This window comes from Chelmon rostratus, chromosome 6 (genome assembly GCF_017976325.1).
Source record: "Chelmon rostratus isolate fCheRos1 chromosome 6, fCheRos1.pri, whole genome shotgun sequence".
In the NCBI taxonomy this organism is placed as follows: domain Eukaryota; kingdom Metazoa; phylum Chordata; class Actinopteri; order Chaetodontiformes; family Chaetodontidae; genus Chelmon; species Chelmon rostratus.
The window spans coordinates 18,210,446-18,224,655 of record NC_055663.1 but is presented as its reverse complement, the minus strand read 5'-3'; the positions used below and the strand labels follow the sequence as shown (position 1 = coordinate 18,224,655).

The 14,210-nt window shown below is 42.4% G+C and overlaps 1 protein-coding gene across 2 annotated transcripts; it reads left to right on the top strand.

Moving 5' to 3' along the window:
• The first annotated feature begins 302 nt into the window (after positions 1-302).
• slc25a22a (solute carrier family 25 member 22a) lies at positions 303-13,999 on the top strand. Of its 2 annotated transcripts, none has more exons than XM_041938641.1 (11): positions 303-435; positions 6,630-6,829; positions 6,937-7,062; positions 7,213-7,268; positions 7,441-7,531; positions 8,158-8,212; positions 8,860-8,920; positions 9,157-9,301; positions 9,395-9,549; positions 9,632-9,707; positions 9,964-13,999. In XM_041938641.1, exons 2-11 carry the CDS (start codon positions 6,810-6,812, stop codon positions 10,115-10,117), a joined length of 939 nt encoding a protein of 312 aa, XP_041794575.1. In that variant the 5' UTR covers positions 303-435; positions 6,630-6,809; the 3' UTR covers positions 10,118-13,999. The 2 variants fall into 2 exon arrangements, with proteins under 2 accessions (XP_041794575.1, XP_041794574.1); XM_041938640.1 differs by lacking the exon at positions 303-435 and adding an exon at positions 3,417-3,475.
• Positions 14,000-14,210: the final 211 nt, after the last annotated feature.

Sequence of the window (14,210 nt, the reverse complement as noted above, 5' to 3'; positions counted from 1 at the left end):
TTTATTGCTGCATGCTGCGCCTTATCCCCAATATTTCACTGGAGCCATTTTTCTATTTTAGTGTTCAAGGTCATCGGGTTGAATCGTCACGATGACGCTGGTCCCCATCCCCCACCTCTACACCTATACTGCAAATAATAAATATGCGTGTGTACTTCTACTACAGACCACTAGAGGACTCTTGCTAAAATCCCTCTTCTGTTTTTTTATTCGGGTCCTACTCCATCGCCGGCCAGGCTGCTCCTCCCTCCCTCCCTCCCTGCCTGCCTGCTCTCACTCCCACCTCCTCCACCTCCCTCCGCTGGACTCAAATGCTAGTAACGCCGGTAGGTTAGCTGCTGTCGGTCTGTCAGCCAAAGATACAGACAGTAAAAGGCTTTGATTTCACACCACAACCACACCAGGAGACATAACGGAAACGGCTCTATGTGTGCGGTATGTAGATAAAGGGATGCAATTAACGCTCAAGTCTTGTTGGCGGGTGTCTGATACAGAAAACGTGTGTATTGGCTTGAAGCCATTGAAAATCTCACCTGAGAATAACGGGAATGCGACATGTTAAGATAAACGTCCTGTTTAGAATAAGCGGGATAACGCGACATGGAAAGCTAGCTAGCATTTCAGACTGGGATGTGATTGTATGTGGGGTTGTCGCTTGGTTGTGAGAGGCAGCAAACCTTTTTTTCCGTTATGTGACAAAGCTAACATTTTCAACATGTGGTGGGTTCAAAGATGTAACGTTAACGGCAGGCTTGTGACAGACTGTTGAAATTTAAGCTACTAACGTTACGGTGTCGGCATCAACGTTATGAGTCACGAATAACGGTTATCCTTCTGGTAATATGCTGCTTAATGTGCGTTGTCATATTTTGCCCGTGAAGCCGGCGAGCCGTTCGGCACAGGTGTAGCGTTATATCGTTATTTTAGAGACTTGTTATCTCAAGTTTCATGGTTTGTGAGGACATTTTAGCTGGCTCGGTTTAGATGTTGCCACAGAGTAACCGGACCGGTTACCGAACCTCTCTCAGACCTGCAAGGGGCCACTGCGGCCGCCCTCTGTCGGTCATCGTCCGCCAAGAACTACCGTCTGTTTTCTTTTTAAACAGGTGAAAGTGATCGGATTGGTAAGAGTCTGGCAGGTGAAATAATGCAGAGTCGTAAGAATAATTGCAAAAGAGACCATTTCTTTACTTTATATAAAACCCATCAGTAAATCATGTTAAATGCAGCCTAGTTTCCAAATGTAGGCCTAAACAAGATTATTATACATTAAACACATGTAAACGTCAGAGACAATAGTATAGTATTTCCTATAATCACATAAGTGTCGTGCATGATTACGCTATAAACTGAACTTCTTTGGCCACAATTGTGATTATTCACTTACATGAAATGTTAAAGTTTCACAGAGGAATACCTTCACTATTACCACGGACATCAAGTTGTGTGCACGTCAGGACGGTTTGATTCGGATAAAAGCAGCTGTAGACGTATAAACTGGCCGATAGACTCAGTTTTTGGCAGATGATCGTTTTTTTTTTTTTTTTTTGGTGCAACACCTGTCTCCGCTCAGTAGTGAGGGTGCAATCATCATGTGGGCTGGGATGTTGGAAGTGGAGGGTAAACCCACTCAATCTGTACCACCTCCCTTTTTCACTGGTAGAGAAAAGTGGAGCTCCTCACCTCTGACAGGCAGACTTAAGGTAAACATTAACATGCTGTTATCGTTGTAGTACAGGATGAAAGGAAGCCAAGATGGGGTATTGCGCTCAAATAAGTCCTGGGATTTTAGCCACCTTGCTATTCTATTTACCCCCTTATCTCTGCTGAGGCCTCAAACCTCCTTAAAAGCACACATTAGGGGACATTGTACTGTTGAGCATGATGTCGAGCAATGCATGCTTTTAGAAGAAGCAACTTTTCCCAGTGTGTTGGATAGGTTATGTTGAGGCCAAGCAGTGCACTAAAGCATTCCTGCAGCCTTGAAATAATTGATGAGGTGAGCCATTCTTGGGTGTAAGGTGACATCCTATGCTTTCCAGTGGAACTGTTGTACCTTTTTGGCTTTCATTCAGTCGAAACAACTACACTGTGTAAAATATTAATTTACTCTGCATGCAAGGCTACACACATACAGCCTTTCCTGAAAGTATGCTAAAATCCCAGAGCCAAGGACTACTAAATGTCACTGGTATATGCGCACTGAATGGAAATGATGTATAGCCATGCTCGTGGCAAGATGCTGTACTGTTGTGCAAATGTTAGTCCTTTAGGCCATTCAAGGCCTCACTGTAATCTGCAAACTGTAACTAGATGCTTCAATGCCGCATTTGGCTTTCTGTCTATGGAAAGCCGACAGACAGTGGTTTTATTATTTGCCTATCAAGGCTGCAGGAAAGCTGAGAGGGAAGCAAAACAGAGGAGATGCAAGAGAAAAGCCCCAGGTGACTTTAGAAACTGGGCCACCAGGGATACCTGTGGTGTCAGAGGAGGGACTAAACACTACACCACCTCTCTGCACCAAAGGGGCATTTTTGCCGCCTGAAAGTTGAACTGTTATTTCTGATCTACAGCAGGTGATTCCAACAATGCATTACAGTGCAGGTTTAATGGCAGCAATATGAACTCGTGCAGAGGACTTATAACTCTCACTCCACTGGTTGTAAATGGAGATTGCGAGAGAGCTTTCATAAGTAGGCATTAGGTTTATAATCCTGATGCTGTAGGGAAGAGGGAATATTAATCAGATTTATCTGTGACACCACAAATTTCATCCCTTGTTTCCACACTGCTGTAGGTGTCCAAAAATAGACAGCATCTTATAAACCACTTAAATAAATAAATAAAAAAGAGCACGATAACAGCATCATAGCAGCTGTCAGGTTTATTGTGCAGAACAGTAGAAATACAGCTGCCAGTGTAGAGAACTATTTAATATCCAGTCCTTTAAGAAATAATTGATGCAACTAACACGTACAATTATTAAGTGATATAATAGCAGCTTTTCAGTCGACTTAAATGATACCCACAAATTATTAATACTAGAAAGTAATGGCTCCAGAAGGAATGAAAATTGGACAGACTGGGCTGTATATGAGATCTGGCCTTTGTGCTCTTGCAGCTGAGAGAAGAGCTTGACATCTGATGGAGGATTGCAGAAACACGCTTGTGTCTGAAACGGTTCTCAGCGCATTTCTTCAGTCGATGGCTTAGTGCTCACAGTGCTTAATCAAACCAGTTCATGTGAGACAGATGGACTGGTAACAACAGCCTGCTCTAAGATAATGAAGAAGGGCCTGTGTGATTTTCCTTTCTTTACAGTCACGTGAATGGAGTGCTGACCAGCACAGTGCTTTGTCACTTTAGTCACTCACTTCCTCCTGTCAATCACCAAGCTCACAGGCATTTAGTAGCAAGACCTTTAGTCTGCTTGGCACACGAGGACAGAGGTAGTCAAGGAGCTGTGATAGATAAGGTAAACTTCCCTCTGATTGATTTGAATGAAAGGAGTATAATTTGCATTGAGTTTTGCATAGGAAAACTTCTGTGGATTTGTCTCCAGATTTCCCGTATCTGCAGGGATATATATTTTTTTTAGTCTTTTGTGATTGAGACATGCCGTACTGCGGATTTAGTCAAAACAACTAGCTACCCGTGTGTTGTGTTTTTTAGCAAAGCTTCTCATCTTCTCTTTCACTTATTGTATTTAACTCCTCACAATGGTTGAAAATGTTAGAAAGTGAAGTAAAAAAGTTGAAAATGTTACACGAAACCATCCCAGCAGTTATCAGCTATCATCCTAGTGTGAGTCGTAAATCTAAATTATACAAAAATGCACAGTAAGTGATTGATTGTATTAAATTGAAATTACATCCAGAAAGATTTAACAACATGTATTATGGGCATTTTATTCATCATATTCTTCCACACATTACCTCAACTACATAATACCTTAATTACATATGAATCAACGTATTATTTAATAATTATTGTTATTTATTCTTTTGTCATAATCAGCAGCTTTCCAAGTGAGTCACAAAACTTAAGAAAGCAAGTATCATATTTATGACCCCTGTCTGTGTTTGAGATGTTATTGTAGTTCATTATTGCACTTGTAACACGCAGTCTTCATCAATGGTTTTTAAATCTGTATGCTGACACACCCTCTGCTCCACCTTTGAGGGATTACATGAAGTGGATCATTATCTTTAAGTATTTGACTTTAAACGTTGGACTGTGAGCTAACATATTTTAAAAGTTGAAGTTAATTTAATAGCTTAACCTTTAGCAAATGAAGATTGCCTGCTGCTTTACTGACAAGGTTCAACGTAAGTGTTGTGAGTGTTTATTGCCTCGTTGCTCAAGTCGAAATGATGAACAAGGGTCAAAAACAGAGCCGTTATCTGTCGGTGCCTGGACTCTTTAGTAGCTGTTTAATCAAGTGCGTCTGTAGTTGGGCTAGAGGGCTGGGTTAAGTTTGAAGTTAAAGGTTCTGCTTGGCTGCCAAGTTGCATAATCACCTCATCTTTTGTTTACTCATCAGTCCTTATCTGCTGGAGAGGTACAAACTCAAAGATGACCTCTGTGTGTGTGTTTTTGTGTGTATATGAGAGAAATGTTTAAAGTCTCTTCTGGTTGGCTAGTTTGATAAAGACGTTTTCAGTCACTTCAAATCTTTCTCCTTTTTTTTGGTCTTTGTAATTAGGTCTGGTCAGACGTATGTAACTCCCCTCTTATGTAGTTTAGTCTGGAGGAGAAGAAATATCAGTTCCCCTGCAGGTTTCTGACAGTTTGGTATGTTTTCTTGTGCTGTGAGAATAAAAGGAATTCCTTGGACATTTCATTGATGGGTGATGCTGCTATGCTGTGGACACTGAGGCCAGTTGTTTCCGTACAGACTCCAATTGTCAGGAATAGACAGTACAGCCAGGCTATGACTGTGGGTCAAATAAATATTCTGGTGTGGGCACAGTTGTGTAGTGTAGATGAACTGAAGTGGACAAGTAATGCTGCAAGCGTGTTAAAAAAGGAGGGAGATGTCAGCTTGATGGGTGACTCATGTAAGACTGTAGCGCTCTTTACAGCCCATACGTTTTCTCCTGTACCAACAGAACATGTAGTCGTCTGTGAATTATGGTACAAAGAGAAATCAGTGTGGTGATTGTGGAGTTCACAGCCTGTTCAGGGGGAAGTCAGTGACAGGAAATAGGGACACAAAAGCAGCATACAGTTATGTGAGAAAATGGTGAGGTCCGTGAGCAGTTAGAGGGAGATGAGTGACGCAGAAGGGCTGTGAAGTCGGCTGTGTGAAACTCCAGGGAGCAGAGAGGAGAACAACCAGCCAACAGAGACCAAAGAGGCGGCTCGCTGACCTGTTCTGACACCTCCTCTCCTCCTCCCTGCTGCACCTCTGGAGCAGCCAGCCAGGGCCTCAAGTGCCCATCCAAACCAAACACACCAGACCACAGCTGCATTCATGCAGAGATATCGAAATCAAACCTTTCACGAATGCTATGCAGTCCCTCTGAATCTCAGGAATTAGTCATACTGATTTCCAACGAGTGTACGCAGTTGCACTTCTCAAAGAAACCCACAAGTCAGCAAAGATCTGAGCCGGAAAAGCTGTGTTTGAGAGTCGTGACTCGTGACTGAGGGAAATGATGGGGGAGGGCTGGTGAGGAGGAGAGAGGAGGAGAGAGGAGGAGGCGGGTTGCTCACGCAGAGGCAGGTTGTGATTGGTGGATGGAGGGGGTGGAGAGAATAAAAGGGGAAATTGGAAGCATTTTTTTCATACTGAGGGCATCCTGTTCCAAAAATGGGGAGCATCTTTCGAGATATTTCATCTGTTTGCTCAAACATGACTGTTTCAGCAGCCAAAGGATAGAGGTTCTGATATGACTTCAGTTTCACAGTGAAAAAGCTTTTGCATAAAACATGAGTGTTCAAGGACGCATGACGCACAGATGTTCCAGTGATGATAATTTGTGAAACAGAAAATAATCCCTCTACAGTGATCGCTAAAGCTCTATTTTTAAGGAGCTATTGCCAAATTGTGCAGTGCAATGGTAAACTATTGACATGTGTCTTATGTCCTTATTATTTATGTAATCATCTACAGTTAAATACCAAGGATTTAGGATGTATTCACTCTGGAGGCAGTTTCGGTAAAGCTAAATTTAGGGTGAGGAAAAACACTGTGTGGACAGAGGGCTGAAACAGCCGAAAGTGCGAATACTCTCAGTTTTTATGTCAGTGCTAAGGCTTTTGCACTTCCAATTTCTGATGACCTGTAGCTCCTGTTCCTTTGGACAGAAGTGTCTGCCAAATGATCCTAATGTAACAAGACGAGCAATTAAATCACACCACCTTGGGCTTTAGACCAAACAACTAATAACTGATAATGAAAGCAACGGTTAGTTGCAGCTCTAACTAACTGGTATAGATACAAAACAACTATTTGTACTTTTTGCAGTGTATTTTGGTGATGCAAAACTTAGCCTGTGTTGTAGGCTACACTGCTTCATTCTAGCTTTTATCATGTGCTGATCCTCGTTTTGTTGCAGCACCTCTGTTAACAGCCACCGTGGAGAGTGTTTAATGTGAACATGTTCTTTGCTATTTCTGTACAGACATCCTCAAACCTGATCTGAACTACTGCAAGAAGACAAGTGGACAAAGCATAATCAGACAACGTAATCCCACTTGGACAGCAGGACACCACTGTAGCAAACAACGAAAGACAAGGACGACCTACCGAGTGTCTAGCTAACACACAGGTTGACACTTTGACCAGCCAGGGCCTGATATAAATGGCTGACAAGCAGATCAGGTGAGGTTGAATGTGGAACGGCAGCAAAAAGCAGCACTGTGGCCTTGTTTTCATCTATTGATGTCATATTCCTTGTCTCTTCCTGTGTGCTCCTCACCTTCATCCAGTTTGCCTGCCAAATTGATCAATGGGGGGATCGCTGGCCTAATTGGAGTGACCTGTGTGTTTCCCATTGACCTGGCCAAGACTCGCTTGCAAAACCAGCAAAATGGATCTCGCCTTTACACCAGCATGTATGAGATTTCTGCATTTTACAATAAGAACAGTCTCAAACTCACTGTTGCTTGCATGTAGGCTGAACTAATAGGAGTATCACCTAGCCTGCCATCAGAGTTTTCGGCCGCACTTTGGCTAACACACCACATTTTGTATTTGTGTTTCAGGTCAGATTGCCTTATTAAGACCATCCGGTCAGAGGGGTACTTTGGGATGTACCGAGGTAAGTGTTTAACTTTGACAGGAGATTCTTGTGAAATCTATTGCTTTCAGTTTCATTGTGAGGCCACAGACATCAAATTACAGGCAATTATCTCGAAGACTTTCCACCTCATTCTCTCTCTCTCTCTCCTTTGTCTGTTCTTTCTTCTTCTCTGCCCTTTTTATCCTCTCAGGAGCAGCGGTGAACTTAACACTAGTCACGCCAGAAAAAGCCATCAAATTGGCTGCCAACGACTTCTTCAGGCATCACCTCTCCAAGGATGGGTGAGGCATGAAAGTGCTGACAGGCTGACTGACACACACCCACTCCCCTCATTCACACTCTGATTAACTGGCGTGTTTACTAACATGTAACCTGACACATTAGCTGTCTGTGTTCTCACCGAGCTTCTAGTTAATCCTCCACCATTCTGTCATCTCCTCCAAGCATTTCACGGCGGTTTGTTAACAGTCCTATTTAAAAATACAGAATTGCTTGTACAGTGTGTCAGCAGAAGTCCTGTCTGGAATCACCTCACCAAGTATAATTAGCACATAATGGTGTCTCTTGTCAGACGTTGGCAACCATCATCTGGTGTTGCAGAAGTCAAGCGCCCATTGTTCCCCATGAGCATTGTCTGCAAAGATAAACCTGAAGGTGTCTGGGGCATCTATCTCTGCCTCTATGGTGACAAACATGCAGGCTGATGAATGATTGACTTGTCCGGCCCTGCCGCTCACCTTGTGAATTATTAATCTGTCCTTGTGCCTGACATGTTGATAGGGCCCTATGAAAGACAAAGATTAGCATCACCAGGTGGTGACAACTCCTTTTCTAAAAATAAAGATGTCTGGCTCTCACACTGTCAGTCTTGTCCATGCTTTAATTTGATTTCTCCTTCTTTTTCCAGAAAACTCACTCTGTTCAAAGAGATGCTGGCTGGGTGCGGAGCAGGTACATGCCAGGTGAGTGAGTGAGCTCCATAGGGAACTTCTGCCAGTGTCAGCTCGCACACAGACCAAACAAACCTCAGCCTCATTTGTCAGTGCCTGCGGCCAGAATTAGCCACCACCACGTACATATTGAGAGGTGGCAGCCGCAGAGACATGCTCGCAGTTTGTCTCTGCAAATTGTTCCCTGAATGATTTTTAATCACTGAAATGTTGTCCCGTTAGCAGGCGATACAATGGCAGCTAGATTTGAGTGATCAGATAAGACGTGAGAGTGCTTGGCCATGTGCGCTGAGTGAGTGAGTCAGAGGGAAATGCCTGTTGTCAATGAGGGCAAAGGCTTCAAGCCCGAGGAATGTGATTAGATTAAGTGTAGCAGACCTTGGATTAAGATTGCAGCTGAGAACATGGCCATCTCACCCTTAATCGAATTAACTAGTTACTACTGTGTGGATTACAGAGGAAAACAAGAGCTGACATTTAGCAAATGGATGCCAGTAGATTTACACTGGACACTGGTTTTGCCTGACACACTCAATGCTAATCCGTCCTAAACTATGACTTTCAAATTCCTTCACATTTACAATCACACTCAACTGATTTGTTCACACTGCGCATATTTCAGCACTGTCACCTGACACTTTCATTTTGTTTTGTCGCAGGTTATTGTCACAACTCCTATGGAGATGTTGAAAATCCAGCTCCAAGATGCTGGACGAATTGGTAAGAGGAAATGAGAACCAGATGGTGGTTTGGTGTGGTGTAGTGTAGGGGATAAACTGGAGAAACAGTGGCCTCATGTGGTCATGTCGCAGATTACAACAGTTTTCTTTTGCTTTCTTCTTACTGTTATGAATTCAAAATGTCTGCCCATATACCTTTTCTCTGCATTTTGTTATATCAGTAGCTTTACATGAAAGGTTTGCTGTTGTCAATGTTGCGTTTCTTATGCTCCACAGCGGCTCAGAGGAAGCTGATGCCGGAGACGGTGGCAGCAGGCACTGTTGAGACCAAGTCCCCGACAGCCATGCAGCTCACCAGAGAACTACTGAGGGAAAAGGGTATTGCTGGGCTGTATAAAGGCCTTGGTGCCACACTGCTCAGGTAAAACACATCTGACAACTAGGTGACAATTTTGCCAACCAGCTCTTTGTGTGAGTTAATCTGATTGTCTGTCTTAATTGTCTCTTTTTGTAGGGATGTCCCTTTCTCCATCATATATTTCCCCCTTTTTGCCAACCTGAATAATCTGGGCAAAAAAGGCACAGATGGGCCCGCTCCTTTCTACGTGTCCTTTATATCAGGCTGCCTTGCAGGGAGCACGGCGGCTGTTGCTGTCAACCCGGTTGATGGTGAGCAGTGGGACATTGTTACAGCAATGTGTGCACCGTTGGTTGATGTTACATATTCACCGGAGCTCTGTGTGCGTTGCAGTGATAAAGACTAGACTGCAGTCGCTGAACCGAGGGAGCACAGAAGACACGTACAGTGGAGTGACTGACTGTATCAGGTGACCTCATTATGTCTTTACTGCTGCAGCATGTGTGATGCTGTCTTTATAGTCAAAAGTCAAAGAGTATTTGAGGCGCATTATCACACAAGCGTCTCAACAAAAAACAATGAGAACAGCAGAGCTAACAGACAATACAGTTGATATGGTATTAAGAAACACACATTTAAATAGGCGGAGATAAAACACCAGCATCTACTGGCACATGTTGGTTGCATGAATCATTTATTATAATGAAGTTTCATTTGCTCTCTAGGAAAATCATGCGTAATGAGGGTCCAACAGCCTTCCTGAAGGGAGCCTACTGTCGAGCCTTGGTCATCGCACCTCTGTTTGGCATCGCCCAGGTGGTCTACTTCCTGGGTGTGGGTGAATTTATCCTCAGCTTCTTGCCTAAAAAAGACAACTAAGAAGCACCTCCTTTCTGCCTTTCCCTCCCATAATGCATCACACCAACTGCGTGTGGATTCATCTCATTCTGAAAGAAGTTTTTAATGGGTCAAAGCATGACCAGTCAGTACATTTTGTTTTAAATTTCTTGTGTTGAATGTTGAAATAGTTTAGGAGGGAGCCTTTGTTTGCCAAGCTGCCTGTGGTGGCACACAACATTCCAGTAGCCATGCTCAGCTAGCTCTCTGGAAATGAAGCCACAAATCTCAGTTGAAGTTTTAAAGGAATTTTGGTTTATAATTCCATTTTATTGCGTTTTTAAATATGATTGTTGATTTTTCAAAGTAAATGTACTGCCCTTGGTTGCTGCAGTTCTGCAAGCCCTACAATACCTAATGTACAATTAGGTATTAAATTACTACTAGGTTTTAATTATTAATGGTAACTAGCTAAATCAAATGCCCATACTTTAATTACAAAGATATTTGAGAACTTTAGATCTGGTAGAATATTTATTAAAATTCTATTGAAAGGATTCCCACAGTCTTTATGTCTTAAAGGACAATATACTTAGAATTAAAGCAAAACATATGCCTCTGTTTCAGACAAAGACCCAGGGAATGTGTTGATCTGATACCATCACACCCCCTGTGATCTTTCCTGAGAAGCCACATCCCTTCCTGTAAGTGGTCATAATGAACTCAGCCATTCAGCTCCGAGCAGACTTTTATTGCCTTGGCATTATAAGTAGATCAGGTTCCATCTGATATTTAGTGCAACCACAATGGTTCGACTGTTTTGCCTCTGTGAAAGATGTCTCGTGTTTCGTAGTCACACACTGCTCTGGAGAGACGGTGTACAACATCTGGGCACGGTGCACTGCCAAAATGTACACTTTGTTCAACCTGCACGCAAAAAACTGCTTCTGCACTTCTTTGCATGGGTTGAAATTGTCAAGCATTTTGTACTCGTGACCACACCCCAATCAGTCATGTCACAACGGGGGCTTTGCCTTTGACAGACGATGGAAAACACCTGCTGTGACATCACTGATTGGATCGTGGCCAAAAGTGCAGTGCGCTTAAAATTTCAGTCCTTGGAGAGCAGTGCAGCAGCAGTTTTCTGCCCTGCGTGATTCATTGTGCATTCACACACTAAATGGGTTGAAAGTAATTTTAATAGAATGCCAGATTATTAGTAGATATTCAGCAGTTATGTTGACAAATGGTCAGACATTTCATACTGAGGCCTCACAAGTACAGTCATCCATTGTGGAGCCAGTGAGACCGAGCTGGAGTATTTCAGACCCCCTAGATTCACATATGATTATTATTGTTTACAGATGAGTTCCCACTCAATTTAAATTCTTTGTCCAAACTTGAATTCAGTGGCAGGACCCAAAGAGCTAATGAAAAACATTTCTTTATCAAAAAAAAATTAAACCAGTGTGGTTTCAGTGTTCTGTGAGTTTTACCAAACATCTCTGCTTGTTTGCTTTAGAGGTTTTGTTTGCTTTAAGCTGCTGGGGAAAGCAGCACTGTCGTATCTTGTTTATGCATCACAACACTGAAGCCCTGCCATTGGTTTATCTCGCCGGAGATCAAGGTGACTTTGATGTGTATTATCCAATCACATTCCTTCCTCGCTCCCGCTGTTCAAGCAGCTTGTCAATTGTACTGTTGCACTGTAGATGTGCAATGCAACTTTTTAGTGTGTTATCATTTGTGGGAGTGAGATCTATTTATCAATATTCCTTTCTATAGGCAGTATAGCACTATATATTTGTATGTGTTGTTTTTTTCTGTGTCAAAAGTGTCCACCTGAACTATATTGTACATATGCAGATGATATGAACTTTATGTTTTAGGATTAATTGTTTGTTTTGTACATGATGGCTTATTTGCACACCTACCTCTCCAGCCCCCCCCCCAATCCATATTGTGGTGATTTTATGTTACGATGATGTGGACATATCAAATGAAGGAACATGTTTTAATGCAGCAAGCATCATTCGAACTTAAATGCAGTATACTGATGAGGGTTTTTTTTTTAACTGTATGCAAAGGGGAACACAAGTGTAGATCTAGGATGGTTTTTTGGAGGTGCCATTTCTCCGTAGCTATTGGTTAAATTGAGTTGGCCTATTGTCCTGTTTCCTGCAGTTTTAGCAATGAGGACCAAATGAAGCATCATATAATGATGATAGAAATGTAGTTAGTTTCAAGTAAATGACCTATGGCACTATTTAAACTGCTCTGGAAATGAAATAAATGAAACACACCCTGGACAAGGCCAGTAGGGACCTGCTGACATTAGACTGTAAATCTAACATCTGTCTTTTTTGAATGGTGCTTCTTTCATGAGGTTGCTGCAGTACGACCACAATGGCACTGACTGACTCACATGCTAGCAAATCTCAGCTTTATCAGTGTCTTAACTGAAAGCCATAGGTCAGGGAGGAGCAACAGAACTGCTAGACATCGACTGGCACCTCCAGCCATGTTGACAGATGACAGCTGAGCCACAGGAAAATGGCAAAAAAAAAGAGAGACCTGCCTACTCGTGTGAGCTGGTCTTTATAAATACCTGATGTAGTTGTTTTCAACATTCCGATTGCCAGTTCATCTCATATGTATATATATAGGCATATATATATATATGTATGCTGTTATTGTGATCATAATGCCTGTTTTTGTGTTGTTGAGATTACTGTTATGATTTTTGAGCCCCCCCACCCGACTCCTCTCTTGTTTGTTTTCAGATTTTATTGTCTGTTCTTGGTTTAATCTTGAAAACGTTGTGCAAAGTCATTTTGTTTGACACAGCTGTGAATTTTCACTAACCTTGTGCATTTGGTTACGTATGTGTGCGCGTGCGTGTGCGTGTCTGACTGTGTAGTGCTGTAGTTGATGTGTAGTCGTTAGTGTGACACTGCGGTATTTTTCTCTTTGATTGTCAGACCCACGCTCTCTCCCCTCTTCCCCTCTATCTGTCACACTCCTCTGCCACCTACTCTCTCCGGCATCCACCGCCCGGGGTTGCGGGTTAATGCGGAGGAGCTCTACAACACCAAATGTATGACTTAGAGTGTAAACAATCAAAGAAAGCACAAAGGATTCTTAGGCACAAGAGAACACATGGCCCACTCAGACAAAGTCCTTTTTAAAACAATGTCTGCTTAGGCAGACATGGATTTAAGTCTGATTTATTACAGTGGAGGTGTAGATTGAGATTATCTTTTTGATCTCGTGAGAAAGTTTATCTATGTCTGTAAAACTTGATCCATAGGGCTGAGACGACAGGATAAGAGACCTATGAGATGGTGTCCACCAGACTAGCCATCAACAGTTATCCACATAATGTATATCGCCTACATATTCTAAATCAATCAGATATACGAATGTAACTTAGATATTATGAGATGTATTATAATTATAGTGAAGAGTTTATTACATTTTAATCTAAATAATTGTGCTTTACACATTCACTAAAAGAACTTCGTGAACCAGCTCACTGATATGCAATAAGTAGAAGCCACACACTTGGAAAAAACACACACACACCAAAAGAAAAAAAAAGAAAGAAAACACATACAAAAAAACATCTGAATTACAGTATCACACAAGGTATGATGCAACTAGGGACCTTGGAGGCCTTCTGGGGTCTGAGCGCTCTTCACCGCCTCTGTTGTCTTCCTCCAAGAGGAATTGTGCATTACAGCACTTTAAAACAAGGACCCCCACCCCACTTTCCACCTACAAAGTCTCTCTCTGTGACAAAGAGGGTGTTTCTGAATATGTGTGGTGAATGACACAGTTGTCCTACACATTGTTGACAATGCAATGGAAAAAATAAAATGAAATATTGTGTTCCTTGTCACAATTTGCTGTTCAATAAACTGATTGTCCTCAAATTACCTGATGTGGTTGTTTGTACCACCCCATCACTGTATCTGCTTTCAAGGTCCAGCAGTCGCCTGACAGAATACAAAAGAGCTGACGCTGCCCTTTTTCTTTTTTTTTTATGTCTGTACTAGTGCAGTGAAAACCAAACAGCAGGGAGATGTTTTGAAAAGTGTGAGGATGACATTGTGGGTCCTCGGGGCAACAAGAA